The sequence below is a fragment of the Podarcis raffonei genome, chromosome 13 (genome assembly GCF_027172205.1).
Source record: "Podarcis raffonei isolate rPodRaf1 chromosome 13, rPodRaf1.pri, whole genome shotgun sequence".
NCBI classification, from domain to species: domain Eukaryota; kingdom Metazoa; phylum Chordata; class Lepidosauria; order Squamata; family Lacertidae; genus Podarcis; species Podarcis raffonei.
In genome coordinates this window covers 36,232,526-36,258,068 of record NC_070614.1, presented here as the reverse complement: position 1 = coordinate 36,258,068, position 25,543 = coordinate 36,232,526, and the positions used below count along the sequence as shown (strand labels likewise).

At 46.8% G+C, this 25,543-nt stretch overlaps 1 protein-coding gene and 1 long non-coding RNA gene across 5 annotated transcripts in view; one reads left to right on the top strand and one right to left on the bottom strand.

Annotated features, from left to right (window-relative positions):
- The window catches only part of LOC128400994 (excitatory amino acid transporter 2-like), a 31,058-nt gene extending 6,114 nt beyond the window's left edge, over nucleotides 1-24,944 (top strand). For 2 of the 4 annotated variants that reach the window (XM_053363788.1, XM_053363786.1), the window contains exons 3-12: nucleotides 2,192-2,354; nucleotides 9,917-10,069; nucleotides 14,035-14,285; nucleotides 14,418-14,595; nucleotides 15,581-15,707; nucleotides 17,597-17,830; nucleotides 19,043-19,237; nucleotides 19,862-19,996; nucleotides 20,901-21,114; nucleotides 23,721-24,944. In XM_053363788.1, the coding sequence (XP_053219763.1) occupies nucleotides 2,225-2,354; nucleotides 9,917-10,069; nucleotides 14,035-14,285; nucleotides 14,418-14,595; nucleotides 15,581-15,707; nucleotides 17,597-17,830; nucleotides 19,043-19,237; nucleotides 19,862-19,996; nucleotides 20,901-21,114; nucleotides 23,721-23,816 (1,713 nt within the window). In that variant the 5' untranslated portion in view covers nucleotides 2,192-2,224 and the 3' untranslated portion in view covers nucleotides 23,817-24,944. The other 2 variants (XM_053363790.1, XM_053363789.1) reach the window with 2 other exon arrangements.
- LOC128400998 (uncharacterized) lies at nucleotides 1,371-6,160 on the bottom strand. Its single transcript, XR_008327409.1, has 3 exons — nucleotides 6,068-6,160; nucleotides 2,531-2,848; nucleotides 1,371-1,872 (listed from the first exon to the last, which is right to left on the bottom strand). It is a non-coding gene; the product is annotated as an uncharacterized LOC128400998 (long non-coding RNA).
- Nucleotides 24,945-25,543: the final 599 nt, after the last annotated feature.

The following is a 25,543-nucleotide window of genomic DNA, read 5'->3' as shown; positions in this document are numbered from 1 at the left end:
GTGGCCAGAGTATTGGAGCCCCAGCTTCAGGATCTGTCCTTCCAGTGAGCACTCAGGGCTGATTTCCTTAAGAATGGATACGTTTGATCTTCTTGCAGTCCATGGGACTGCATTGGATTAGACCAACTCTAATTTTCCTGGACCACGGGGACCGTAGCTCAGTTTTACAGCACCAGCTAAAGGTCCCAAGTAGCATCCCTGGCATTTCCAGGTAGGGCTGAGAGAGAACCGTGCCCCGAATCCTGGAGAGCCTCTGCCAGTCAGTGTAGGCCGTACTAAACTTGATGGACCAATGGTCTGACTCAGTATAAGACATCTTATACTCAGAGGCGGAGCAAGTGGGGTGCTAGCTCCGCCCCATCCCTACCCACTATGGGTGTCATGTGGCATGCCCTGTCCCTAGCCCCTATGGGCAGTTCACCCCACCCCTGGGCACATAACCCCAGGTACCCGAGAGACTTCCTCCGCCACTGCTTATACTGTTCCTAACCCTTCTAGGCTTGGATCAGCTGGCATTGCATCTGTGCTTAGTTGCTGACCTGTGCTGTTTCGTGCCCGATTTTCCATGGCCGGCACACCAAACCTGTTCCAACACCTTCACCTTACTTGTTGCGCCTGAGATTGTGTTCCAGAAATTATTGTGACTATAACAGGAAATGTGATGGGGGGGGGGCAGCCGAGAGAACTACTTGAGAAGAAGGAATGGCCTGGTCCTATGGTGCCTGTATCAGTGACTCACACAGGAACCAATAAAACCGTTAAGCCAGTTTAAATCTGCAGAGCGGATCACGCCCACTCGCTTAACGGGGACGGAGTTTCGTGATCTGGTCGGATGCCGTGACCAAAATCCAATACATCCATTTGATTATCCCCTAGCTGATTAACGGCAGGAAGGCTCATCAGTCGGGGCCCAGATTGTCTGTCCCATTCCTGGCTAGTTCTTCGCTTCCCAGCTAGACGGTGCCAAATATTCTTCTTGACCCCTCACTCGAGCAGAAGGATTGTGCCACAATCAAAGCCAGGGCAGTCTCAAGGAAGACCTTTCTAGCCAACCCACCACCACCCAGTAGTATCTCAGCATTTATTCCATTTGGACAGAGAACGAAAAGAGGGTTCCTTTAAGGGAGGGTGTATTGAGGAAGTACTCCTGCCAAGTAGGCTGCCTGCTGAGCTTTCTATTGAGTCAGGCTCCTCAAAGGTGTTGGTTGTGTCGTTCCACACAGCTCACAAGCAGGGTTCTTAACACAGGCCTCCGGCTGGGTTTCCCCTAGTCACCCAGGAAGAGAGAGGGGAATCAGGAGGTCATGTTGCCCTTAAGGGGACAGCCAGTGCTATTTTTCTAGGATAAGAGATACCAGAACTTACCCTGAGCACCTACCTCATTCTCATTCCTTAGAAGTCTATTTCTGACAATGGGCAAAGAAAAGAAGTCAAGTTGGCAACTGATGGAGTAGCTGGCACTCTCAAGAGGCCATATTTGGCTCCAGGGCTGCCAGCAGCAAACCCAATTCATTGCCTGAGCCAATGTTTGTGAAGTGTTTTGAAATCTTGAAATGCACCACATAGGAGAAACTCCATTATTGTTGTTGTTGTTGTCATTTCTCTCTCACCTGATTAAATAAATCTCAGTTAATCTTATATTTAATTAGATTAATCCGTTAGCCAGTCAATTAAATTCACATGCATTTGTATATGGGGGGGGGAATACTTCTGAAGCAAAAAAAATACTTTGTTTTCAGATAATGGGTCAGATCTAGATTCCCAACATACTTAGAGTAGTCCCATTGACTTCAATGGGCCTGCTTTCAGTAGGATGGGAATATGGAACCATCTCTATGTATGCTCTTCTGTTGTAGAGGCTTTCGCTCCTACCTGTGAGAAAAAGGAAGAGGCCTGCTGTTATTGTTAAGTAATCATGTTAAAAAATAATGCATTTTTAAAATAAATAAAAAATGCTGCCTGATTAAACAGGGGCACATATTTAGTAAATTAAAAGTCTTGCTAATTGATTAATCTACCTGGTTCATCTATTAATTTTCGTTGTTATTGTTGTTGTCGTCTGGGTCAAAGGGGGTGCCCTCCAGAGTGGCCTGTGCCCCAGCCCCTCTCTGTTCTGAGGTGGAAAAACAGAGTTTTGTTTCCATCCAAATTAACTTTTTGTTTTCCCCCCTCTCCCCCCTCTCCTCTTGAGACGAAACAAGGGGCTTTGGGAGTTGCCCCGGAAATGACTAACCATGTGGAGGTCCCCATGGCGGATGGGCCCCACATCAGCTTGGAAGAGCTGCCAAAACCTTGCCTGGATAAATACTGTGGGTGGCTGATGCGAAACCTGCTGCTGACCCTCACCATCGTTGGTAAGATCTATCTATCTATCTATCTATCTATCTATCTATCTATCTATCATGACTTATGAACCACTTTAAAAAAAAAAAATCAATCTCTAAGCAGTGCATATAAAAGAGGATAGTTATCCATAAAATACAGATAAAAATCAACAGAATTTGAAAACAACTATAGACAATGGGCTTACGTGTTGGGATGGACTTGCTGGTGCTGAAACTGTAAAACTGCAGTGCTACACACTTAGAGATTGCTTTATCATAGGTATGAAATGCAGATTATCTGGCACTTGTGAAAGTGCAAGCTCGATCCCTCAAGTAAACTAGTCCCAAGCTGTTAATTGGTAAAATGACGCACAGCCTCCGTCTGGGAACAACCTCCTTAGTCTCTGTTTACCCCTTTCTGTCTCTCTGCAGTTCTTCATGCCTGAAGTAACTTCCACCTTCCTTTAAGTCCTTCTAGGCAGGGGTGACATCTGTTCTAGGTTCTGTGCAGCATCTAGCACAGTCTGCAAATGACAAATAGTAGTAGTGCGATAGGCAGATCAGCAAAGCAGTGGTCAGGAACTGACGGGCTGTGAGTGAAATCTGGCCTAGAAATATCTGCCAGTTGGCCCATTAGATTAAAACAACCTTTCTAACTGTAGCCGTTCTCTTCAAAACCAGATGTTCCCATAGGAAGGGGCAGTTTCCAAAACAGACGTGTGTGTGTGTCTCTGTGTGTGCCCCCACATGCTTAAGTTTTGGCACACTGCTTTCTCTCTCCCAGATCTGGAATTCTGCCAATATGGCGTTTACAGTGACATGATGGAGGAGGGGATGGCCTCTTGCTAGCCTCTATCCTTATTTGAACCATCAATTGATCTACTTGCCCCACTGCTCTAGGGTGGATCTACACTGCTCATAGGGTGGATCTACACATGGGTGGGCACTTTAAGTCAAAAATTAAATCGTTATAACAAAAGAAAAAAAACACTATGGAAAGTTGCTTAGAAATTTGTTTTGCTCTCTGGCACCATCTGGTGTCGCATGTTTAGAATGCATTCAAAACGCTGTTTCTTGACTAATGTAGCTGAGTCCATAGATTATTGTAGCTGGAAGGGCCTTTGAAGGTCATTAGCTCAACACCCCTGGCTGTTGCAAGAAGCCCACTACCGCATTTGCTTCAGAACATGTAAAGAAAGAGAACCCACCATCTTCCAAGGCAGCTAGTTCCTCTATGAAACAGCTTGTATCATCTTGAAGTTCTTCTTAAACTTCAGTTAAAATCCTTTCTCTTATAATTAGAAGCTCTTGGTTCAAAGCCTCACCCTGAATAGAGCTACAGAAAACAAATGTGCTGCATCATTGTCCTATGTCATGGATAGGCAAACTAAGGGGGCCGGATTTGGCCCATTGCCTTCTCAATCCAGCCCGCGGATGGTCCGGGAATCAGCGTGTTTTTACATGAGTAGAATGTGTCCTTTTATTTAAAATGCATCTCTAGGTTATTTGTGGGGCATAGGAATTCGTTCTTTCTTTCTTTTGTCAAAATATAGTCTGGCCCCCAACAAGGTTTGAGGGACAGTGGACCGGCCCCCTGCTGAAAAAGTTTGCTGACCCTATCCTTTCAAGTACTGGAAGTACTGGTAGCCTTTCAAGCACTGGAAGATAGCTATCCGATCGCTTCTTAATTGTCTCTTTCTTCTTTGTGAACAGAAACCATCCCACTCAGAGCTGTCTTTCATCCTGTGTTGCAGCTTGTGAGCTGATCCCTTGTCTTGTTACATATGCAGCACACCTGATCTGCAAGGCACTTGAGCCAGTGCAATTAGTTTAGGGTCCCTCCAGAGATGTCCTTTTTATGATTTGTGCTCAGGAGGATGCTATCGCAGCAGTCACTTGCAATTGCGCTTTCAATACCATTCAAAAGGTTTAAAGAGGTCACACCGCTGCATTTCCAGTCCATAACTTCCTGCTGAAATCCTGTAACTTTTTATACCACAAACACCCTGCTTTATTTTTACCCCACTTTGGTTCCGCTACAGCCCCTCCTGATAGCAATAACGAGGTAGCCTTGGAGAAGCATCACGGAATAAATGAAAGCAGAATAAACCCACCGCTGATGCAGTATTCTTGTGTTAAGAACATGTGGCAGGCTATATCCACAATGAAACACTAGTCTGGGTTGAAGCTTAGGTGTGGAGAACAATGTCGTACAACATTCCCAGAAGCAAATCAGAAGGGATACTCAATAAGTAGCTATCATCTGAACTCCCTGAAAACTTTGTGCAAACCAATGGGGATAAACTTTCAGTCAACATTGCATTGAGCAAATGTTACCCACACTCATTATTTTCCTTATTGTAAAAAGTCTGATGGGGAGGGGAGGGCATGAATGGTTCCAGAAAGACATTGTGATTGTTCTAGAATTACCTCTCTGACCCCAAGCCATCCATAAATAAATCAAGCAAGCAAGCAAGCTGTCCATCAATGAGGCTACTTTTTCTTTTTTCTTTTTAAAAAGACCCATCTGGGTAGTAACTTTCCATAGCGCCTCATCTAATCTCCCATCTCTGGGCAACCTGCCATATCTTGCAGCCGTACACACACCCTTTCGTCGCCCTGCAGCATGGCTGGCTTCTTGGCCTTGGATGACCTCTTCAGGGATAGGCAGAGGGCAGAGGAGCTAAAGAAAAAGGACCCGTTTCTTAGACGTGGAGGAGGGAAAGGGTGTGGGATTGACGTATGAACAGGACCCATAAAACAAGGAGGGAAGCTTTCAAAGTGTGCGCTATCTGAGAGACTCTCACTGCGTGTATTGCTATCAAGTTCAAGTTCTGTTGAGCGCAGCAGTACGCAAGCACCCACAGACCTCTTTGTCTGTTCTTCGTTGGCTGCAAACACACAAGCTTGTGTACCTTTGAACAGTAGCTTAATGACTGGTTTATTTCCTCCACTGGATGCATTCCCTGCCCTTCCTCACGAATGAACACAGGACAGCTAACAATATAAAACAGTACAGACAACATCATAGCTCAGCTGGTTAGAGCGTGGTGCTGACGACCCCAAGGTTGCAGGTTCGATCCCTGTATGGGACAGCTGCATATTCCTGCATTGCAGGGGGTTGGACTAGATGATCCTCATTGTCCCCTTCCAACTCTAGGATTCTATGGTTCTATGGAATACAATCAATCAATTCTTTATTGCAGTCCAAATCTATGAAAAACAATGATGGAAAGATGCTTTGAAAAAGGAAGAGAAGATCAACATTATCAGCCGCACAGTTATTCTCTTTCTGGCTCCTTCCTTCCTTCCTTCCTTCCTTCCTTCCTTCCTTGACATCTTCATAATATTTTGGCACTTTCTTGATCTCCTGCCCTCAGGCAGAAGATATAAAAGCATGGTTAGTCGCACCAACAGGGTAAAGAACAGCTTCTATCCTTGGGCTGTTAGGCTGCTGAGTGAAAAGATAACAACAGGGCAACTGGCTTTTGGGTTTGGTGGGTGTGCGTCAGTAAATGAGGGGAATTAAGACTAAGAGAGCTGAGTGGAGGGTGCTCGTGTAATCTCACTGTATACAAGTTGTACAAGTGACAATAAAGTATTTCAAAATTCAAATAAACACATAAGCACATAAGGGGAGCGGTGCTGGATCAGGCTAATGGCCCGTCATGTGTAGCACACTCTTCTCACAGTGGCTAACCAAATGCCCAAGCTGAACATGAGCACAGCAGCACTCTGCTCACCTGTGATCCTCACCAACTGATATTCAGAGGCTTCATTGCTACTGACAGTGGAGGGAGACTATAGCCATAACAGCTAGTAGCCACGGCAAGGTTAAAAAGGTAAAGGGACCCCTGACCACTAGGTCCAGTCGTGACCGACTCTGGGGTTGCGGCGCTCATCTCGCTTTATTGGCCGAGGGAGCCGGCGTACAGCTTCCGGGTCATGTGGCCAGCATGACTAAGCCGCTTCTGGCGAACCAGAGCAGCGCACAGAAACGCCGTTTACCTTCCTGCCAGAGTGGTACCTATTTATCTACTTGCACTTTGACATGCTTTCGAACTGCTAGGTGGGCAGGAGCAGGGACCAAACAACGGGAGCTCACCCCGTCGCGGGGATTCAAACCACCGACCTTCTGATCAGCAAGTCCTAGGCTCTGTGGTTTAACCCACAGCGCCACCCGCGTCCCTTTTACGGCTAGGTTGGTCCTCCACAAATTTGTCTAATCCTCTTTCGAAACCACCCCAAAGTTGGTAGCCATTGCTGGCTCTTGTGGAAAGGGATGATTCCACAGTTCAACTATACATCGCATGTGAGCAATATCTGTATGGTTAACTTGTCTTTTTCTCAAATCGCCGTACAGATTCAAACAGGAAAAAACGCACACGCTCCATCTAGCCATCCAGTCTCGTAGCACAGGGTAAAAGGCCAGGATTTCATTAGTCTCTCATTGTTTCTTTTACGTCATTGCCCTGGAGAAAGAAAATTAAACAGGGTCTAATCCCTGTAGCTTCACCCAAGGCCCCCACCCCACCCTCCCTGCGTCCACTGACAGCTCCTAATCAGCTTGAAGGAGAGGGCGAAAGGGTCCAGAGGACACCAGCATCTCATGCACTGAGAAAAAGGGAGCAGGGAGCTTTGTGCCACAGAGCAAAATGCCAGCAGGGCTGGCCGTGTGCGTGTGTGAAAGAGAGGGAGATCTCGTTTTGAGTTACTGCCGCACTTCTCCAAATATTGCAGTGCAGGTAATGTGTGCAAAAATGGATCATATTAGGGGGAAATTCTTTTTTTTTTTTTTTGCAAAAATGTGTGTATTAGAAGAGAAAAATGCTGATATTGTCATCAGGACTTTTTTGGGGGGGTAGAAATTAAAAAACTGATGTGGAAATCTGGAGAGCCGAATTTAAGATTGGAAACTGGAGAAACCGAAACACGCTGATTAGGTCATCTGACTGAGGTGGTATTCAGAGGAGTCCAAGGAGAGGGGGTTTTTCCCCCATGAAGGGGGCTCAGGCATGAGTCTTGCCCTCTGAAGCTGTTAAGAGCAGTCTGCAATCTCAATAACCAAAGGAAGGTGCTTGACAGCTGTGCTGGGGTTCTTCATTTCCAGCTCTGCTTCTCATGACCAGCCCTGAACTGATAACACAATAAAACATTTGCTGCTCCAAACCTCATAAATGGTTTTACACAGGAGGCTGAAGCCTTATATCACTTGATTCTGGCAATTGTACACACTGGCCTTTATTCATATTTTTTTTCCAGGATACCTGCATGTGCATAATACCACACCATGTGCGATATATGGTTCAAAATGCAGACCCTTGATAATCTCGGCTTCTGTTGCTGTTGCCATTTGAGCAAGTTCCTAGCTCTCAGTGCCGTTGAAAAATGTTTGTGGGAAATGCAAACAATGTCTAGAACAAAATGCTTTTGCATTATGCATTCATAATACCCTTCCCTATTTGGATTTCTCTGTCGCCCCTCACCTCTCCTATCCGTGGCTAAAATAATTTTTCATGCACCCTTGCCAAACCTCTAGACGTAGTTCAAAATAAAACCTACACCTCTGGACCAGTTTCTCTGATTTATACAGTTCGTTTTGAACCTTGTTTCATTGGACAAGAGAACCCATGGGTTTCAATGCAACAACAACAATGAAAAGACCTCCAGTAAGTTTAATAAGGGGGTCTCTGCAGCACTGGATATAATAAGCAGGATCAGGAGAGGGTTGGTTTATTGCCCTTCCTTCCCTCCCAGCTGTCCTGACTTTGCCCTGGCAGTATCCAGCAATTTTTATCCTGGATCTTTTCCCAGCGAGGATTCGGGGGCGTGAACCCCTGTAGCCTGGCTTTACTCCAAGTAGGACACTGACTCTGTGAACAGATCCCATGAAAAGATCCTGTTTTCACCAAATGGTTTAGAAATCGGTATCATCATGATCCTGCCCTGAATGCTTGAATTTAGCACACCCACACAGCATCTAGAGCAGCAGTTCGGCTTTGCGGTGGGGGCGGTATCTGTGCACTACAATCGCGAGCCAGTTTCAGATAGTTTTGCAAACTGAACAGACCGCTTTCTGTCCTGTGCATTTAATGGCAGCTCGATGTGCCAATTTTAGCAGGTGGCAAGTGGCCACTCAGGAATCCAGGCACTCATTTCCATTAACCCCCCCCCCAGTTGTCACCCCACACACCCAACACTCAGTCAGCTTTCCATGACCACTGAGCACGCTCAGCCCTAATTGTTATTATTATTTATTTCATGAAATTCATACACCGCTTGATTGTAAACAACAACAACCTCAAAGTGGTTTACTAAAGATAAAACAGTAAAACCAGGAAACAAATCACAGTTATATTTTTAAACATACGAAAGTTAAAACAGTAAAACAGATGGAAATTACCTCACTGAATTTGGTGGGACTTGGATAGCTCAGTTGGCTAGAGCGTGGTGCTGACAACGCCAAAGTTGCAGATTCGGTCCCCATATTGGACAGCTGCATATTCCTGGGGTTGGACTAGATGATCCTCAGTGTCCCTTCCAACTCCACAATTCTATGATTCCTCCCAGGTAAGTGTTTAATGGGACAGTGGTCTTAGACTCTGACGTAATGGATTTATCAGGGTGTCCATCTTTAGAGATTATTATTATTATTAATGATTAGCTTTCTGAGGAAAAGCCTCCCTGCTCCATTGGCTCCACCCCCTGGCACAGCCCAAGTCCCAGCCTGCATCCCCTCTTGCCAAATCAGGATGCAAGCTAGGATCCAGTTCATGATAGATGGGGGGGACGAGGCTTCTGCCACACACACACACACACACACACACACACACACACACACTACCTATCAGGAAGGGCATGGCAGTTCCAGTTCCCACATCGGGGCCCCAGTGAAGCCTCTGCCATCCCTCAATGCCGCCGCACCAAGAGGGGTGAGCGGACATGTGGTAAATGGGGTCTGTGGTAAATGAAAGACCTACATTGGCTCTCAGTACGTTTCCGAGCACAATTCAAAGTGTTGGTGCTGACCTTTAAAACCCTAAACGGCCTCAGTCCAGTATACCTGAAGGAGCATCTCCACCCCCATCGTTCTGCCCAGACACTGAGGTCCAGCGCTGAGGGCCTTCTGGCGGTTCCCTCACTTCAAGAAGCCAAGTTACAGGGAACCAGCCAGAGGGCCTTCTCGGTAGTGGCACCCGCCCAGTGGAACACCTTCCCACCAGATGTACCAGACTTTTAGAAGACATCTGAAGGCAGCCCTGTTTAGGGAAGCTTTTAATGTTTAATAGGTTATTGTATTTTAATATTCTGTTGGAAGCTGCCCAGAGTGGCTGGGGAAACCCAGCCAGATGGACGGGGTATAAATAAATTATTTTATGGTCACAGGAATTACTTCTCTGTCCTGCTACATTTGGGAGAACCCTCCTTTTCATTAGGTTCCATGGGACCTTGGACATCTGCCCCAAAGCCCAACCCTAGTGCTACCACTGATAAGGGGCACCCTGTCGATAAAGAGCCTAGTCCTCCTTCCAACCTGGTGACAGCTACTTCTGAAGTATCCTGGGACCTTGTCTTTTTTCTCTTCATTTCAGGAGTGATTTTGGGATCTCTGTTTGGAAGTCTCCTGAGGTTGCTCCCACCTCTCGACAGCGACCTGATCATGCTGATTTCTTTTCCCGGGGACATCCTTATGCGCATGTTGAAAATGCTGATCTTGCCTCTTGTGATATCCAGTCTCATTTCAGGTGAGGGGGGGAATGGGGGAGAAATGGCTCCAGATCCCAAACCTCAGGAGTGGGGCGCTAGCCTCTGTATAGCTTGCTTAGCCTTCCAAGAGATTGGGTTTTCGCTGAAAAGGACGAGGAACAAATTGTGAAACTGTGGGGGGAAATGACATCCAAGGTGAGTTCATAAGAGCCCCCCATGCCTTGAAAGAATGTAAGAGAGGGTTGTGGGGAAGGTTGGAAGGATCGGTCAATCTCATTTCTCTCAATTTCTCCTTTTTCCAGTCTTAAATTCAGTTCTCCACACTTCTGCAATAATGAAAAATCATCAGAAATTTAGAGCAAATTTATTCTAATAAGTACATTTTTATAAGCAGTTTTGACTAGCAAACATATTTTTGCAAGCAATTCCCCCTAATTTAATGCATTTTTGTGTGTTATATTTGTGGGAGGAAAATATCAGTCCCTGTGTGACTTAAATAACAAAAGAATCAGCTGGGTGCCCAGATTCAAAACACAGGGAAAAGTCACTCTCCATCAGGCGAGAGTCCCCAGGAGCAGAGTTTAAGCTCACAAAAGTCAAGCAGCAGTATAGCATTAGGAATATAGGTTGTTAGACCCTTTTATCCTGTTTAGTTGCATACAGCACTTCACCCATTTTCTACTCCTCTTGCAATGATCAGAGCACACACTGTTAAGTAAGTTTTAAATGTTTTACTTACAAAATGCTCCAAAGGTCAGATTCATGCATTTATCCAAGTAGCAGCAAGGTGAACACAGGCAGAATACTCTTGGGTAGAAAATACAGAAAGCTTAAAATATGTGTTCTAAGCTTGCAGTTTGCTTAGACACATCATCCTTGGTCAGTTAAATGGCATGGAAAGAGTGAGAGGAAGAGAAGCTGCTTCACTTCCTCATGGAGGTGAGGGGGCATGGCTTAGCTGAGTCTAGGAACAGAACTCTCTAGTCTCAACCCCGTTGTGCACTAAATAGCATTCATGCATAGTTATGCCTGACTGCACCATCATCACTAATACGTTCATTTTTATACACACACTCTGCCCTGTATATGATTTTTTGTAGGTACTGGTTGGAGAACCACATTGCTAAATCTGAACAAGTGTGAATTTTGTAGGACAGCTGTGTTTTGATTCGCATATTATTTCGTAAATATACATCTTTATGTGAACTGAATTAAACTCCTCCCCCATCCCTAGTTGTGGGAGACCAGTCCCCTATCACTATCAATGCATGCAGTGAACATGCCACCTGATCTGTGCATTTGACTGGTGTGTGAAGGGGCTCTACACCTCTAGGTTAAGGTGTCAGGCAGTGACTGGCCCAAGGTTTCTCAGTGAGCTTCATGGCCAAGTGGGGATTCAAACCCTTGTCTCCCAGGTCCTAATCTGACATTGCAACCACCACACTGGCTCTCCCCATGACCAGGTCTTTGTACACCTCTCTTTGCCAATCTTAGCGTTTTGTGTTAGAACCCCCAATTTGTTCTACATCAGATGCAGATCTGTTCTTGTATTGTATGCTCATTGTCTCAGTGCAAACGGCACTTCCATATGCTCTGGCACTCATCACGGTGTTCCATGCACCAGAAGCAGTTTAGTCATGCTGGCCACATGACCTGGAAAGCTGTCTGTGGACAAACACTGGCTCCTTTGGCCTGAAAGCGGAGATGAGCACCATACCCCATAATCGAATTTGACTGGACTTAACCATCAGGGGTCCTTTACCTTTAGCTATCCCAGTGTGTGGTTCATCATGAGTCGCAGGAGGAAGCTGGTCCCACTCCCTGAGACACCATTCTGCAACTGCCTCCTCTCCTTTCAACTATTATTTTCTTTGTGACTTCCTTTTTTTAATAAGATATTTATTAAAGTTTTCAATATTAATACAATAAGAAAAAAAATCAAAGATAAAAAAAGAAAAAATTACAAAAATACAAAAAATAAGAATAATTAAAAACACACAAAATTTCCATTACTTATTTTCCATTAACTTGTTTCCCAGACCTCCTCATACCTCCCTTTTTTGTATTCCAATTCAAATTGTTAATTCAGCAAATCCTTATCGATAAATTTTAACCTGCTTCTAAACCGTTTTTTCCATATTCTCTTAAAACATTACAGCCAGAAACCACTTAATTTCTATCCGACATCATTCTAACATTCATTAATTTTACAGTGTTTCTGTAAATAGTCCTTAAATTTCTTCCAATCTTCTTCCGCTGACTCTTCTCCCTGGTCTCGGATTCTGCCGGTCATTTCTGCCAGTCCCATATAGTCTATCATCTTCATCTGCCATTCTTCCAGAGTGGGTAGATCCTGTGTCTTCCAGTACTTTGCGATGAGTATTCTTGCTGCTGTTGTGGCATACATAAAGAAAGTTCTATCCTTCTTTGACACCAATTGGCCGACCATGCCCAGGAGAAAGGCCTCTGGTTTCTTCAGGAAGGTATATTTAAATACCTTTTTCATTTCATTACCGTATTTTTCGCACCATAGGACGCACTTTTTCCCCTCCAAAAATGAAGGGGAAATGTGTGTGCGTCCTATGGTGCGAATGCAGGCTTTCGCTGAAGCCTGGAGAGTGAGAGGGGTCGGTGCGCACCGACCCCTCACGCTCTCCAGGCTTCGCACACCTCTCCGCAAGCAGCGAGAGCCCAGCGCTGGGCTCCCGCTGCTTGCGGAGAGTTGCCTGCATGCTGAAGCCTGCGCACGCTGAGCTCAGCGCGTCCAGGCTTCGCAGACCTCTCCGCAAGCAGCAGGAGCGCTCCCGCTGCTTGCAGAGACTTGCCTGCATGCTGAAGCCTGCGCGCGCTGAGCTCAGCGCGTCCAGGCTTCGAGGACCTCTCAGCAAGCAGTGGGAGCGCTCCCACGGCTTGCAGAGAGCTGCCTGTTTGGGGGCTGGGGTTGGGGGAAGCTCGAGCTTCCCCCGCCCCAGCCCCGCGCCTGGGGGGGAAATAATTTTTTCCCCTTTATTTCCCCCCCAAAAAACTGGGTGCGCCCTATGGTCCGGTGCGCCCTATGGTGCGAAAAATACGGTATATATTATTTCCCAGAAAGCCTTAATCCTTGGGCACGTCCACCAAAGGTGAAAGAATGTACCTTCATTTTCTTTGCATTTCCAACATTTATTATCGGGCAAATGATAAATTTTTGCAAGCTTGACTGGGGTCATGTACCACCTGTAAATCATTTTCATAATATTCTCTATTAAGGCATTACATGCCGTAAACTTCATACCTGTGGTCCATAACTGTTCCCAGTCAGCAAACATAATGTTATGTCCAACATTTTGTGCCCATTTAATCATAGCAGATTTCACCGTTTCATCTTGAGTGTTCCATTTCAACAGCAAGTAATACATCTTTGACAAAATCTTAGTTTTAGGTTCTAACAGCTCTGTTTCTAATTTTGATTTTTCCACCTGGAAGCCAATTTTCTTGTCCAAATTATATGCCTCCATTATCTGGTAATAATGAAGCCAATCTTGCACTTTGTTTTTTAATTTCTCAAAACTCTGGAGTTTCAGTCTGTCTCCCTCTTGTTCCAAAATTTCCCAATACTTCGGCCACTTGGCCTCCATATTGAGCTTTTGCTTCCATTGGTGACAACCACCTTGGGGTTTTATTTTCCAGTAAATCCTTATATCTTATCCAAACATTAAACAATGCTTTCCTGACAATATGGTTTTTAAATGCTTTATGTGCTTTAACCTTGTCGTACCACAAATATGCATGCCACCCAAAAACATTGTTAAAACCTTCTAAGTCCAAAATGTCTGTGTTCTCGAGAAGTAGCCAGTCTTTCAACCAGCAGAATGCTGCTGATTCATAGTAAAGTTTAAGGTCTGTGTGACTTCCTGTTTGGTCTGTCCACCTCTTACGAACTTCCATGGAGGATAGATTTAGGCAGGGTGGCCTCTCTCCATTCCTTGACCTCGTAACCTCTTGTGATGTGTTTTGTGGGCAGGTCTGGCCGGCCTCGATGCCAAATCCAGTGGGCGCATGGGCACTCGCGCCATGGTTTATTACATGTCCACCACTGTGGTGGCGGCCATATTGGGCGTCATTCTGGTCTTGTCTATCCACCCCGGCAACCCAAAACTCAAGAAATCCCCCATGGTGACGACTAGGAACGAGGAAGTCTCCAGTTTGGACGCTTTTCTGGACTTGATCAGGAACCTGTTCCCCGAAAACCTGGTCCAAGCCTGTTTCCAGCAGGTAACGCACGTAGCAAATCCATGAATGGATCGGGGAGGCAAAGGCCTGCAGGGGATGGGAAAGTGGTTTGGTAGTGTTTGGTTGCTTCCAAACCGCCCCCTCCACCTACCATGCTGCCTCTTTCTCACACAGATCCAAACCGTCTCGACAAAGATCCCTGTTCCCCCGGTTGTGGTTCGTAAGGAAAACGTGAGTCAGATAGTCCATGCCAGTGGGTCAGTGCTCAACACCACCATCACGGAGGTCAACGTGGGTCCCAGCACCGTGACCCAGAAGCAGCTGGAGTTCAAGGCTGGAATGAACGTCTTGGGTGAGTCTTTGGTCAAGAGAAAAACTGGAAGAGCTCGGCAAAGAGGCCGGGAGCAAATATGGAGGGTACTGTGGACAAACAACTCACGCAGTCATAGCCACGCCACGTGGAATCATTTTTAAATTTTAAAACTATATATGCAAGCTTTTAGAATGTACTCTGTCATGAATGCTATTCATGCAGCAGAATGAAGTGGTAGAAGCCTGAGATGGTGGGAATTAAGGACTGTACCACTGCAGGCTGCAGGTAGAGGATGGCATTTTATTCCCCATGGGAAAACTCCCTGCCAAAACCGCACAAACAAGAGGAGAGGGGGTGGACCCAGGACATCAGCAGGAAAGGTTTGGTCTCAACCTTCTCTTTGCTGTGAGTGCTTTCTGCTTTAGGTTGTTTCTTTATAATATGGGAGCATTCGCAACTGTGATCTCCCCTCTGCTGTCTGAAATGGTACCGCCCAGTCTACCACCTGGGAATTCGGACACCTTCCTCTCCACGTGTAGACAAGGCCTTAGCTATTTGTGTTTTGTGTGGTTTTTAAAGCTGTGCCCCCTCCCCCCAAAAAACCCCACTGTTAATTGGGCAGTACATTAATTCAAAAACAAATAAATAAAATAGGGGAGGGGTAGAAAAGCAGAGAAGAAATTGAATTTGGCACATTAATACTTAATCCTTTTTTTGGCCTTCAAAAGGCATTGGCTAAGACTCGTTTTTACATGTTTTACATGTTTTTCAAACTCAATGTTATTTCAAAATTTCAGATTTGAATTTTGAAATTTAGCATTTTTAATAATAAACATAAATTAAGCACACCTCTCCTCCTGCTACCTGCATCTGGTGTGCAGGTAAGAGATGAGAGGTAGGTGGGTTTGTGTTTCTTTAACTGTTCATTCAGCGTCCTGTATTGGGGAGACAGAGCACAGGGTTAGTGAGAGATCCCTCCTTCTCTCTGACTCCCCTTTTCTCTCCTCACCCCCCTCCCTTGCAGGTTTGATTGGCTTCTTCATTGCCTTTGGCATTTGCATGGGGAAGATGGGTGAGCAGGCTAAGCCCATGGCCGACTTCTTCAACATCCTCAACGAGATCATCATGAAGCTGGTCTCTATGATCATGTGGTAAGAGAGACTCACATACAGATATGCAGCCTAGAGATTAATTTCTTTAAAAAAAAACCAGTGCCAGTTTCCTTGTAAGTATGGAAGCAAGAACTACAGTCCTGTGGGTTTATTGCTGTTGTTTTTTGCCATCGGAGATAGCAACAGCAAAATCATTATTTGAATGCTGAACCTTACGTAGCCAAAATGGCATTATTTAAGTGTAAGAGGGAGGTAATGCTGTTGTTGTTTAGTTGTTTAGTCGTGTCTGACTCTTCGTGACCCCATGGACCAGAGCACGCCAGGCACTCCTGTCTTCCACTGCCTCCCGCAGTTTGGTCAAACTCATTCTGGTAGCTTCGAGAACACTATCCAACCATCTCGTCCTCTGTCGTCCCCTTCTCCTTGAGTCCTCCATCTTTCCCAACATCAGGGTCTTTTCCAGGGAGTCTTCTCTTCTCATGAGGTGGTCAAAGTATTGGAGCCTCAGCTTCAGGATCTGTCCTTCCAGTGAGCACTCAGGGCTGATCTCCTTAAGAATGGATAGGTTTGATCTTCTTGCAGTCCATGGGACTCTCAAGAGTCTCCTCCCGCAACATAATTCAAAAGCATCAATTCTTAGACGATCAGCCTTCTTTATGGTCCAGATCTCAGTTCCATACATCACTACTGGGAAAACCATAGCTTTAACTATACGGTCCGTATAGTTAAGAGGGAGCTAATAGCAGATTTTAAAAAGCTTGGGTGGAGACTCCTAAAATAAAAAGTGAGTGTGCCCATTGGCTACAGAACACTGAGCAGCATCTGATTGCCTTGAGGGAAACCAGCCAGGGGGCAGGAGATGGATTAGTCTGGAATGGAGTGCCCTGCAAAGGGCATGGCTGGCTGGAACCCTAAAGGAGGAGACCTCCACAAAGAAGTGTTGAGTTGCAGGTCACACTTGTACCTGCTTATTTCCAAACATAGAAGTCGAGTAGGCTGTGCCAGGCTGTGTCTTTAAAGCAGGTGTTGGACGCTTCTAAAGCAGTGTTTCTCAACCTGTGGGTCCCCAGATGTTGTTGGACTACAACTCCCATCATTCCTAGCCAGCATGACCAGTGGCCAGGGATGATGGAAGTTGTAGTCCAACAACATCTGGGGACCCACAGGTTGAGAAACACTGTAAAGGCAGTGATCAAATAATGGGGGGGGATTAGGGGACCCTTTTCGAAACACACACAAGCTAACCACTGATTCCCTCTCCCCCCCCATGCCCTTCCACTAATGGGGCCATCATGAAAGACAGGGAGGCCTGGATCCCTCTGACTCCTGCCCCCCCCCATTAATTCGAGCACCACCCAGACGTAGAAATTAGCTCCTGTATCTCCATGTACAACTCCCCCATGTGGTGAGAGCTGGGGGGGGTGCAGACTAGAGCAACATGCAAGGCAACAAAGGATTCCCAGGGGTTGAAGTGGCCCCACCTGTCCAGCCTAGCCATCAAGGCTTCCTACTCTGGATGGGATTTTACCTGAGCAATGGTGCTTCTCTCACTGCCTCCTCACCAGCCTGACTCATCTCTGCCTCTTGGCTTCCCTCCTCTCCTGCTTCTGTCCCTGCTCTGATTCTGGACTGCTCTCTGCCACAGACTCTTCCTGCTCACTCAACCCTGTTGCTTCTTCAGCTTCCGACTCAGCCCAGTCTTCTTCCTTTGACCACTCATCATCGTCCCACCACTAATCCCCTGACTCTGAGCCTTTTCCCCTCAGGGGGCTTCCTAGCTGGTGCCTCCCACCATTCCTCTGTGTCTAGCCAGTCCATGACAATGGCCATTCCTGTGGGAGGGAGTTCCGTAGTCTGTCTGTGTGCTGCTCATTCGGCTGCTGCGATAGCATCTGACAGTCTTCTGAATGTCCCCTTCCTCAATGTAGGTACTCTCCATTTGGCATCGCTTCCCTCATCTGCGGCAAGATTGCCGGTATCAAAGACCTGGAGATGGTGGCCCGGCAGCTGGGCATGTACATGGTGACGGTCATTGTGGGGCTGGTCATCCACGGTGCTATGGTGCTGCCCCTCATCTTCTTCGTCATCACGCGCCAGAACCCCTTCCTTTTCTACGCTGGCATCTTCCAGGCCTGGATTACGGCTCTTGGCACAGCCTCCAGGTACAGGCAGCTCTCGCGTGGCTTCCTTTTCAGCTGTTTATGTGCTGATGGACATTTCATTTATCTGCTCACTTGGGAAAAATTATAGACCACATAATTATTATTTTTTAAAAAAACAAAACCTCTATGTGGTTTACACAAAATAGTATTTATTTTTTTATAAAATACTTACCAGTTAAGCATATTGTTAATTTATGAACTTGGGTGTGTGTTGGCAGGTGGTTTATGGAACATGTTCAGGGTTGTGTGTGTATACAGTGGTACCTCTAGATATGAATGGGATCCGTTCCAGAGCCCTGTTCGCATCTAGAAGCAAACGTAACTAGCGACGGCACGTCTGCGCGCGCACGCGTCGCTTTTCACAGCTTCTGCACATGCGCATGTCGTCATTTTGAGCGGCTGCGCATGCACAAGCGGTGAAACCCTGAAGTAACGTGCTCCGTTACTTCCGGGTTGCTGAGGAGCGCAACTCGAATGCGCTCAACTCAAAGCGTATTCAACCCCAGGTATGACTGTAATTGTTTGTTATTTATTTATTTACAGCCTTATAGGGAAGTTTAGGGAAGTTTTTAGTGTTTGATGTTTTGTCGTGTTTTTAATATTCTGTTGGGTGCTGCCCAGAGTGGCTGGGGAAACCCAGCCAGATGGGCAAGGTATACATAATAAAATTATTATTATTATTATTATTATTATTATTATTATTATTATTCCTCATGGAATGTTTTCAGTCCCAGAGCAAGGGAACAAATGCAAATGAACAGAGAAAAATAGTATACAAAGATTTCAGAAAGACATATAAACAGGACCAATAGACAACTAAGAAATTCTGTCATACGCTAAACGAGCAGAATTACAAGAACGTAAGTTAGCATTTCCAATTTAACAAAATACGGGCCTCAAGGTCAGCAGGTAGTGATGGGCGGGTGGGTTTCTGGCCTCCCCCGCTTCTCTTCTCCTTGCCAGGCAGCGTTCAGGGAGGAATTCCTCAGGATCAAATTCCTCTCTTTGGAGAGAGAGGAGCAGCCATGTTACTCAAATTAAGTATGGATTGGGCCTTTAGGATTGTCGGCTACAGGGTGTACAAACAATGCGTCCAGATACGGGTGCATGAGGAAGAAGGGGAGTTTTGGAGAAATTACGTATGGACATGCAGCTTTTTAAATCACTTTTCCCTACGTCCCTGCTACCCCTGCCGCCTCCTTTGCATGCCAGCGCCGGGACACTGCCTGTCACTTTCCGCTGCCTTGAGGAGAACTTGAAAATCGACAAGCGGGTGACCCGCTTTGTGCTGCCCATTGGGGCCACCATAAACATGGACGGCACCGCTCTCTACGAGGCTGTGGCAGCCATCTTCATTGCACAGATGAACAGCATACACTTAGATGGCGGACAGATCGCAACAGTCAGGTGAGGTGACTCGGTAGGCCTGGTTTGTTTTTTCCCCCTCATGAGCTGGCTGGTGCCCAGGTCAGACCCCGAGGGTGGGAGGGCGGGAGAGTTGATCCCATTTCACATACAAAGTTGCCCACTTATTAAGCAGTTCGGCAGAGTCCTTGTTTGCAGCCTTCAGAAAAGTAGTAGTGGCAGAGTTCAGGGCCTTTTTGGTTGTGGCACCGGGGTTGTGGAATTCCCTCCAGCAAAGATTTGTATAGCTTCTTTGCTACGGGGCTTTCGTACTTGAGCTGTTAAAGCTAGCACTGTACCAAAGGATTTGTCCAAGACTTTTTCCACAGTTTCGGTGGGCAAAAACATCGCCAAATGTTCTTACCATGTCAGACCACTGGCCCATTTAGCCCTCTTTCAGACCGGGGTCTCTCCCAGCCCTACCTGTGGATGCAGAGGATCGAACCTGGGACCTTCTGCATGCCAAGCAGGTGCTCTGGCCCTGAGCTACAGCTGCCTTCCGCAATTAGGTTGCTTATTTTAATAATGGCTTTGTTTACTTGTTTTAAATTTTGCAAGCTGCTTTGATGCTCTGCGGCCTATAAATGTGAACGAACATCTCATTTCTCTCCCTTTCTGTTCCCACAGCCTAACAGCCACATTGGCTAGTGTAGGGGCAGCCAGTATACCCAGTGCGGGGCTGGTCACCATGCTTTTAATCCTGACAGCCGTGGGACTCCCGACCCAGGACATCAGCCTCCTCATTGCTGTGGACTGGCTACTGTGAGTGATGTCAAGGGCAGGGGTTTGGTCTGGGAAAGCAGCAGTGGAGTGTGGTCAAACCATGACATCAATGTCCCCCTTCAGGGTCATTCAAAAAACAACAACCCACAATACGTCTGAGAGACTGTGCAGTATAGCGGTTAGTGTGTTGGACTAGGACCCTGGGTGACCAGGGTTCATAATCCCCACTCAGCTGTGAGCTCTCATTTGGCGACCTTGAACCACTCACAGCCTCTTAGCCTAACATACCTTCCAAGGTTGTTGTGCAAATAAAATGGGAAGGGGAAGAACCTCATCCATTGCCTTTTTATCTCCTCAGGCATTAATTTGTTTATTTATTTTTAGAAAAATGTGTGGAATTTGCATATGTTAATTTATACCTATAGAGGCGGTCACACACAATCCCGCTTTCAGTATCGTTCACGCCTGCAAAAGTTGCAGGGTGGTCATACTGCTTCATTTCCAGTCCTTGCCTATTTCTGCCAAAGTCCCATTAACTTGCACAGGCCTGGCCCAAGGAAGTGCGAGGCAATATGATGTGGGCTTTTCTGCGAAGCAGCTCCTTCAAGAGAGGTCTTCTCTTCCTGGAAGGCTGTCCAAAGGACAGAGAGCTCCAGTGATGGCAAAACGTAATGACCACACATGCAAGCAGATAGGTGGGAAGCAAGGACAATGGCAGGATGGGAAGCGAAGGCAATGGTAGGCCTTGATCATGCCACTCTAACCCAGGCTACCTCAACCTCGGCCCTCCAGATGTTTTGAGACTACAATTCCCATCATCCCTGACCAGTGGTCCTGCTAGCTAGGGATCATGGGAGTTGTAGGCCAAAAACATCTGGAGGGCCGAGGTTGAGGAAGCCTGCTCTAACCGCCTCCTCCCTGTTTTCCTCCCTCCTCCTTGCAGGGACCGCATGAGGACCTCCATCAACGTGGTAGGCGACTCCTTTGGTGCCGGCATCGTCCATTTCCTCTCCCAGAAAGAGTTGGCGCTCATTGACGGAAGGGGGGAGGAGCTTGAGATAGACCCCACTACCCTTAAGCTGCAGGCTCTGGCCAATCACCAGGAGGGCTCCATCGGGTCTGGCTACACCGTCTTACCCAGCCAGGACGAGGAAGAGGTGAGGAGAAGAACGTTCCCAGTGAATGTTCAGTGGGCCTGGGAGAAGCCAACAGTCACTGGGGACATAAGAACATCTGGACATGAGAGCTGAGCCCACACAGCTCAGGATAGTCTTCCTTCAGGCACACTGGTAAAGGTAAAGGGTAAAAGGACCCCTGATCATTAGGTCCAGTCGTGACCGACTCTGGGGTTGCGGCGCTCATCTTGCTTTATTGGCCGAGGGAGCCAGCGTACAGCTTCCAGGTCATGTGGCCAGCATGACTAAGCCACTTCTGGCGAACCAGAGGAGCGCACGGACACGCCGTTTACCTTCCCGCTGGAGCAGTACCTATTTATCTACTTGCACTTTGACGTGCTTTCAAACTGCTAGGTTGGCAGGAGCAGGGACTGAGCAACGGGAGCGCACCCTGTCGCGGGGATTCAAACCACCGACCTTCTGATCGGCAAGTCCTAGGCTCTGTGGTTTAACCCACAGCGCCACCCGTGTCCCTTAGGCACAATGGTCATGGGCACAATGGTATGGGGCTTCTATTCTCATGCCTACTGTGTCTGTATGTAACAGGGAACCATTGTGGCGCTGAGGGCCAGATCTAGATTCAGAGCAGGGCCTTTTTAGTGCTGGCCTCTTTGGTTTTGAATCCCGCCTCTGGGTAAATCCACAGTGCAAGGGGCATTGCTGGCCCGGCACTCAGCATTTTGAGAAGCCCCAGCATAGGGGTAGCAATACGATTCTTTCTGCCATTCCCACCAGCTGAGGAGATAAGGAGGAACCTGCACCCACAGGGACCGCTGCATACAAGAGAGGTCCCTCTCACAGCAAATGTCTGCTAAAAGCAGCTTCCTCCCCACTCTCTGCATGCCTGGAAAAATGAAACGGGGCTGTTGGCTTTCACTAAAGTGAGGCAGGAAGGTCTCTCTTTAATGGTGACAGCAGCTCCAATGAAAAGCAGAGCCTTCAAAGAGATATGTTTGTAAAGGGGCACAGAAAGCTCTAAGCTTTAATTTTGTTCGATTTTTTCTTAATACATCTTGTTCACGCATGCTGTGATCCTCAAGGAGTGAGTGCGCCAGAGTGAACAAACTCAGCGAGTCCTATTGGTGCTCAGTTTTGTGTCATGGAATAGGAGGGGGGGAGTCCTTCCTTTTGCTTCAACCTACTGCCTTGATTGGACGCGGGTGGTGCTGTGGGTTAAACCACAGAGCCTAGGACTTGCCGATCAGAAGGTTGGTGGTTCAAATCCCTGCGACAGGGTGAGCTTCCATTGCTCAGTCCCTGCTCCTGCCAACCTAGCAGTTTGAAAGCACGTCAGAGTGCAAGTAGATAAATAGGTACTGCTCTGGCGGGAAGGTAAACAGCGTTTCCGTGCGCTGCTCTGGTTCACCAGAAGTGGCTTAGTCATGCTGGCCACATGACCTGGAAGCTGTACGCCGGCTCCCTCGGCCAATAAAGCGAGATGAGCGCCACAACCCTAGAGTTGGTCATGACTGGACCTAATGGCCAGGGGTCCCTTTACCTTTACCTTCCTGCCTTGATTATAGTGGGTGGCCCCTGAATACCTGCTTTTGAGAAGGGGCAAATCACTTTTTCCTCTTCATTATTTCCATCCCTGTGTATCTCTGTGGCCCTTTCTACGTGGTTGCATTCCAACTCCCATCCTCCCTGATCATGTTGGTTGTTGCTGATGGGAGTCGGCACCCAACAACATTCAGAAGTCCACAGGCTCCCCAATCCTGCTGTACGTGATCTCCCAAACCTCTTAGTGTGCTGCGTTTCCTGCCTTCTCCAACCTCTTTTTCTCTAAACTAAGATGTTTGCTGTAAGTCTTTATTCACAAGGAAGATAATCTTTGAGCCCCGTTGACCTACCTTTCCGTTGTTCCCTGTAACTCTGAGCCAAGACTTGATTTGAGCCAGGGATCAGGAACATTGTCTGGATTTAGCTGCGGGGCGTGTGAAGTAAGGTGAACCCCTGGGCATGTACAAAGTTAATTTCTCTCATCACTGGGTTAAACACAGTCAATTCACTTCTGTGTTGCAAGCTAAAGTCACACAATGGCATAGCTGTCAACTTTTCCCTTTTCTTGTAAGGAATCCTATTCGGAATAAGGGAATTTCCCTTAAAAATGGGGGAAAGTTGACAGCTATGTGCAGTGGAAATCCTTTCCGTTCCAAAATGGGCTTTAGCTCCAGCACCTTTTCAGAAAAAAGTATAAACGTGAAAGTCCTGCTGCATGCAAATCTAGCTAATTAGATAAACTTTCCCTGATTTGCAATATCGAGGGCAGGATCTGAATTTGCTCGCTGCTTGGCAGAGACTCCTGCTTGTTTTAAGAAGTCCAAGCCAGTTCAGGGGAGAGAATTCAACAGGTATTTTGTTCTTCCCCGCATTATTGTGCTTGTATTGCTTTGCTGTGCTCCCTGCCATGCCGATGTTAATAGCACAGGAGCTTCTGCGAAGGAAAAGCCCCCGGAATCCTTGTTTGCTGATCAAAGGGATTTAGAGAGATTTCAGCACAGAAGTCTAGACACCAAACAAACACACTCACACATGCCCAGATAATAAATAATAATCCAACCCCCTCCCCCCGTTTTTTCTGCTTCCAGCTTCCAGAAAAAATGGATGCAGCGTCGCAGTATAGTGAGAAGGAGGAGGAGGAGCCTGATGAAGAGGAGGAAGAGAAGAAAAAGGAAGAAGAATAAGCACCTTTTCCCCACTCACTTAACACACAAACACACACACACACACACTAGTAGATGCTGCCAGCATCAGCAACACAGATGGGGGCGGGAGGAATGGCAGGGGCCCCCAAACTGATTTGATTATTATCTTTATGAATATTGTACCCAATGGAAGGCTGGTCCATTCAGGTGCGTGGGTCAACTGCCCCACCCACCTCATTCTGCCTTCAGCCTGCCCCACCCCAACACCTGTCTTCCTGCTTAACAACCAGTCCAGGAGTAGCCATGGCCTGTCCGTGTCCTCCTCTTTCTTCTCCCTGTTGCCCTTTGTATAACTCAGCAGGAGAAGGACGGGGGACGGGGACAAAACTAGAATTAGTTGGCTCCACCCACCATTGGCTCTATGGCGCCACCTACTGTTGGGCTCCCTGCCTTCCGCCCAACCAGTCCCAAGGAGCACTAGTTCCACAGTTCGTACCTGAGCCCGCTTTCTGCAGCAACCTCAGCTGTGAATGAGAGATACCTGGATAACTTAAACAGCCACACACAGAGAGACACAGCTGCTGTATCTACGCATTGTCTTGTACGTGTGTGTGTACACATATACATAGACTTGTATATTTTTTTGCACATACCTTTTGTAGATTGCTTGGGGGTGGGAAGAGGGGATCTATTTTTCTTACACAGCCACATTCCACCCTTGAGATTCTCGTAGGATATAGAAATCTGCCTTATACCAGGTCAGACTGTTTTGTCCATCTAGCAGCAGCTCTCCAGAGTCTCCAGCAGAGAAAGGTCTTTCCCATCACTTCCTACCTGTTCATGTTAACTAGAGAGGTCAGGGACAGAGCTTTCCACCTTCTACACTCAAAGCATGTGCTCTGCCACTGAGGTTTGCACCCCAATTCCCTTCACATGCATCTATCTATTCATTCACCTTCAGAGACCGAGCGTGTGATTTGGAGCTTCTGGGCTCTGCCATGAACCGAGGCAAGCCTTGTTGTTTCCCCTCTCCCATCTGTAAAATGGAAATAATAATTCTGGGCCAATTTTGCAGGATCGTATTGTGAGCTTTATGCAGAGAACGTAAGTGAAGCGCTTTGAGCACTTTGGGGGGAAATACTATATAAATACTAAGTATTATTACTATTATTATCTTCCTGCATATCCACCCTCCCTCTCACAGAGCGTCATAGAGATTTAGCACCCTAGAGTGGAATAGCCCCATTGGATCAGTTCCACCCTGTCCCACAACAGGGTAAAATTCACATAAATACCAAATGCCTGTGTTTCCTTCTCTGGAAAACTTCCAGCAAATAACACTTCATACATGCTTTGGGCAACTTCTGTCATTGCCAAAACTGCCCTCGTAAATGAGGAAATCTTATCCTCTTCTAGTTTCTTCAGGTATTTTTCAGGCCTCCATTGCCTCACAACCATTACCTCCTTCATTGACCGTGAAAGCTCTATATAACCTTCCTGCCTCTGTTAAAAACAACTCCCAATGCCAAATGATCTAAAGACAATCTGTTGCTTTATTCTCCGCACTGGGTAAATTTTAGTCTAGGAATCTTCTGCTAGTTTGCTGTTTTTTAACTAAAGAGCTTTCCTAATCCTAAACAGCTATGTTTAGCTAAGGTTGGGCAAGCAGCTCTTGCAAGGCCTTGGAGAGATCTGAGCTATTCAGAAGCTCAGATTCGACAAAGTTATCCTAATTAACTTGCAGAAGAGCTGAACTCTGTTTCCAT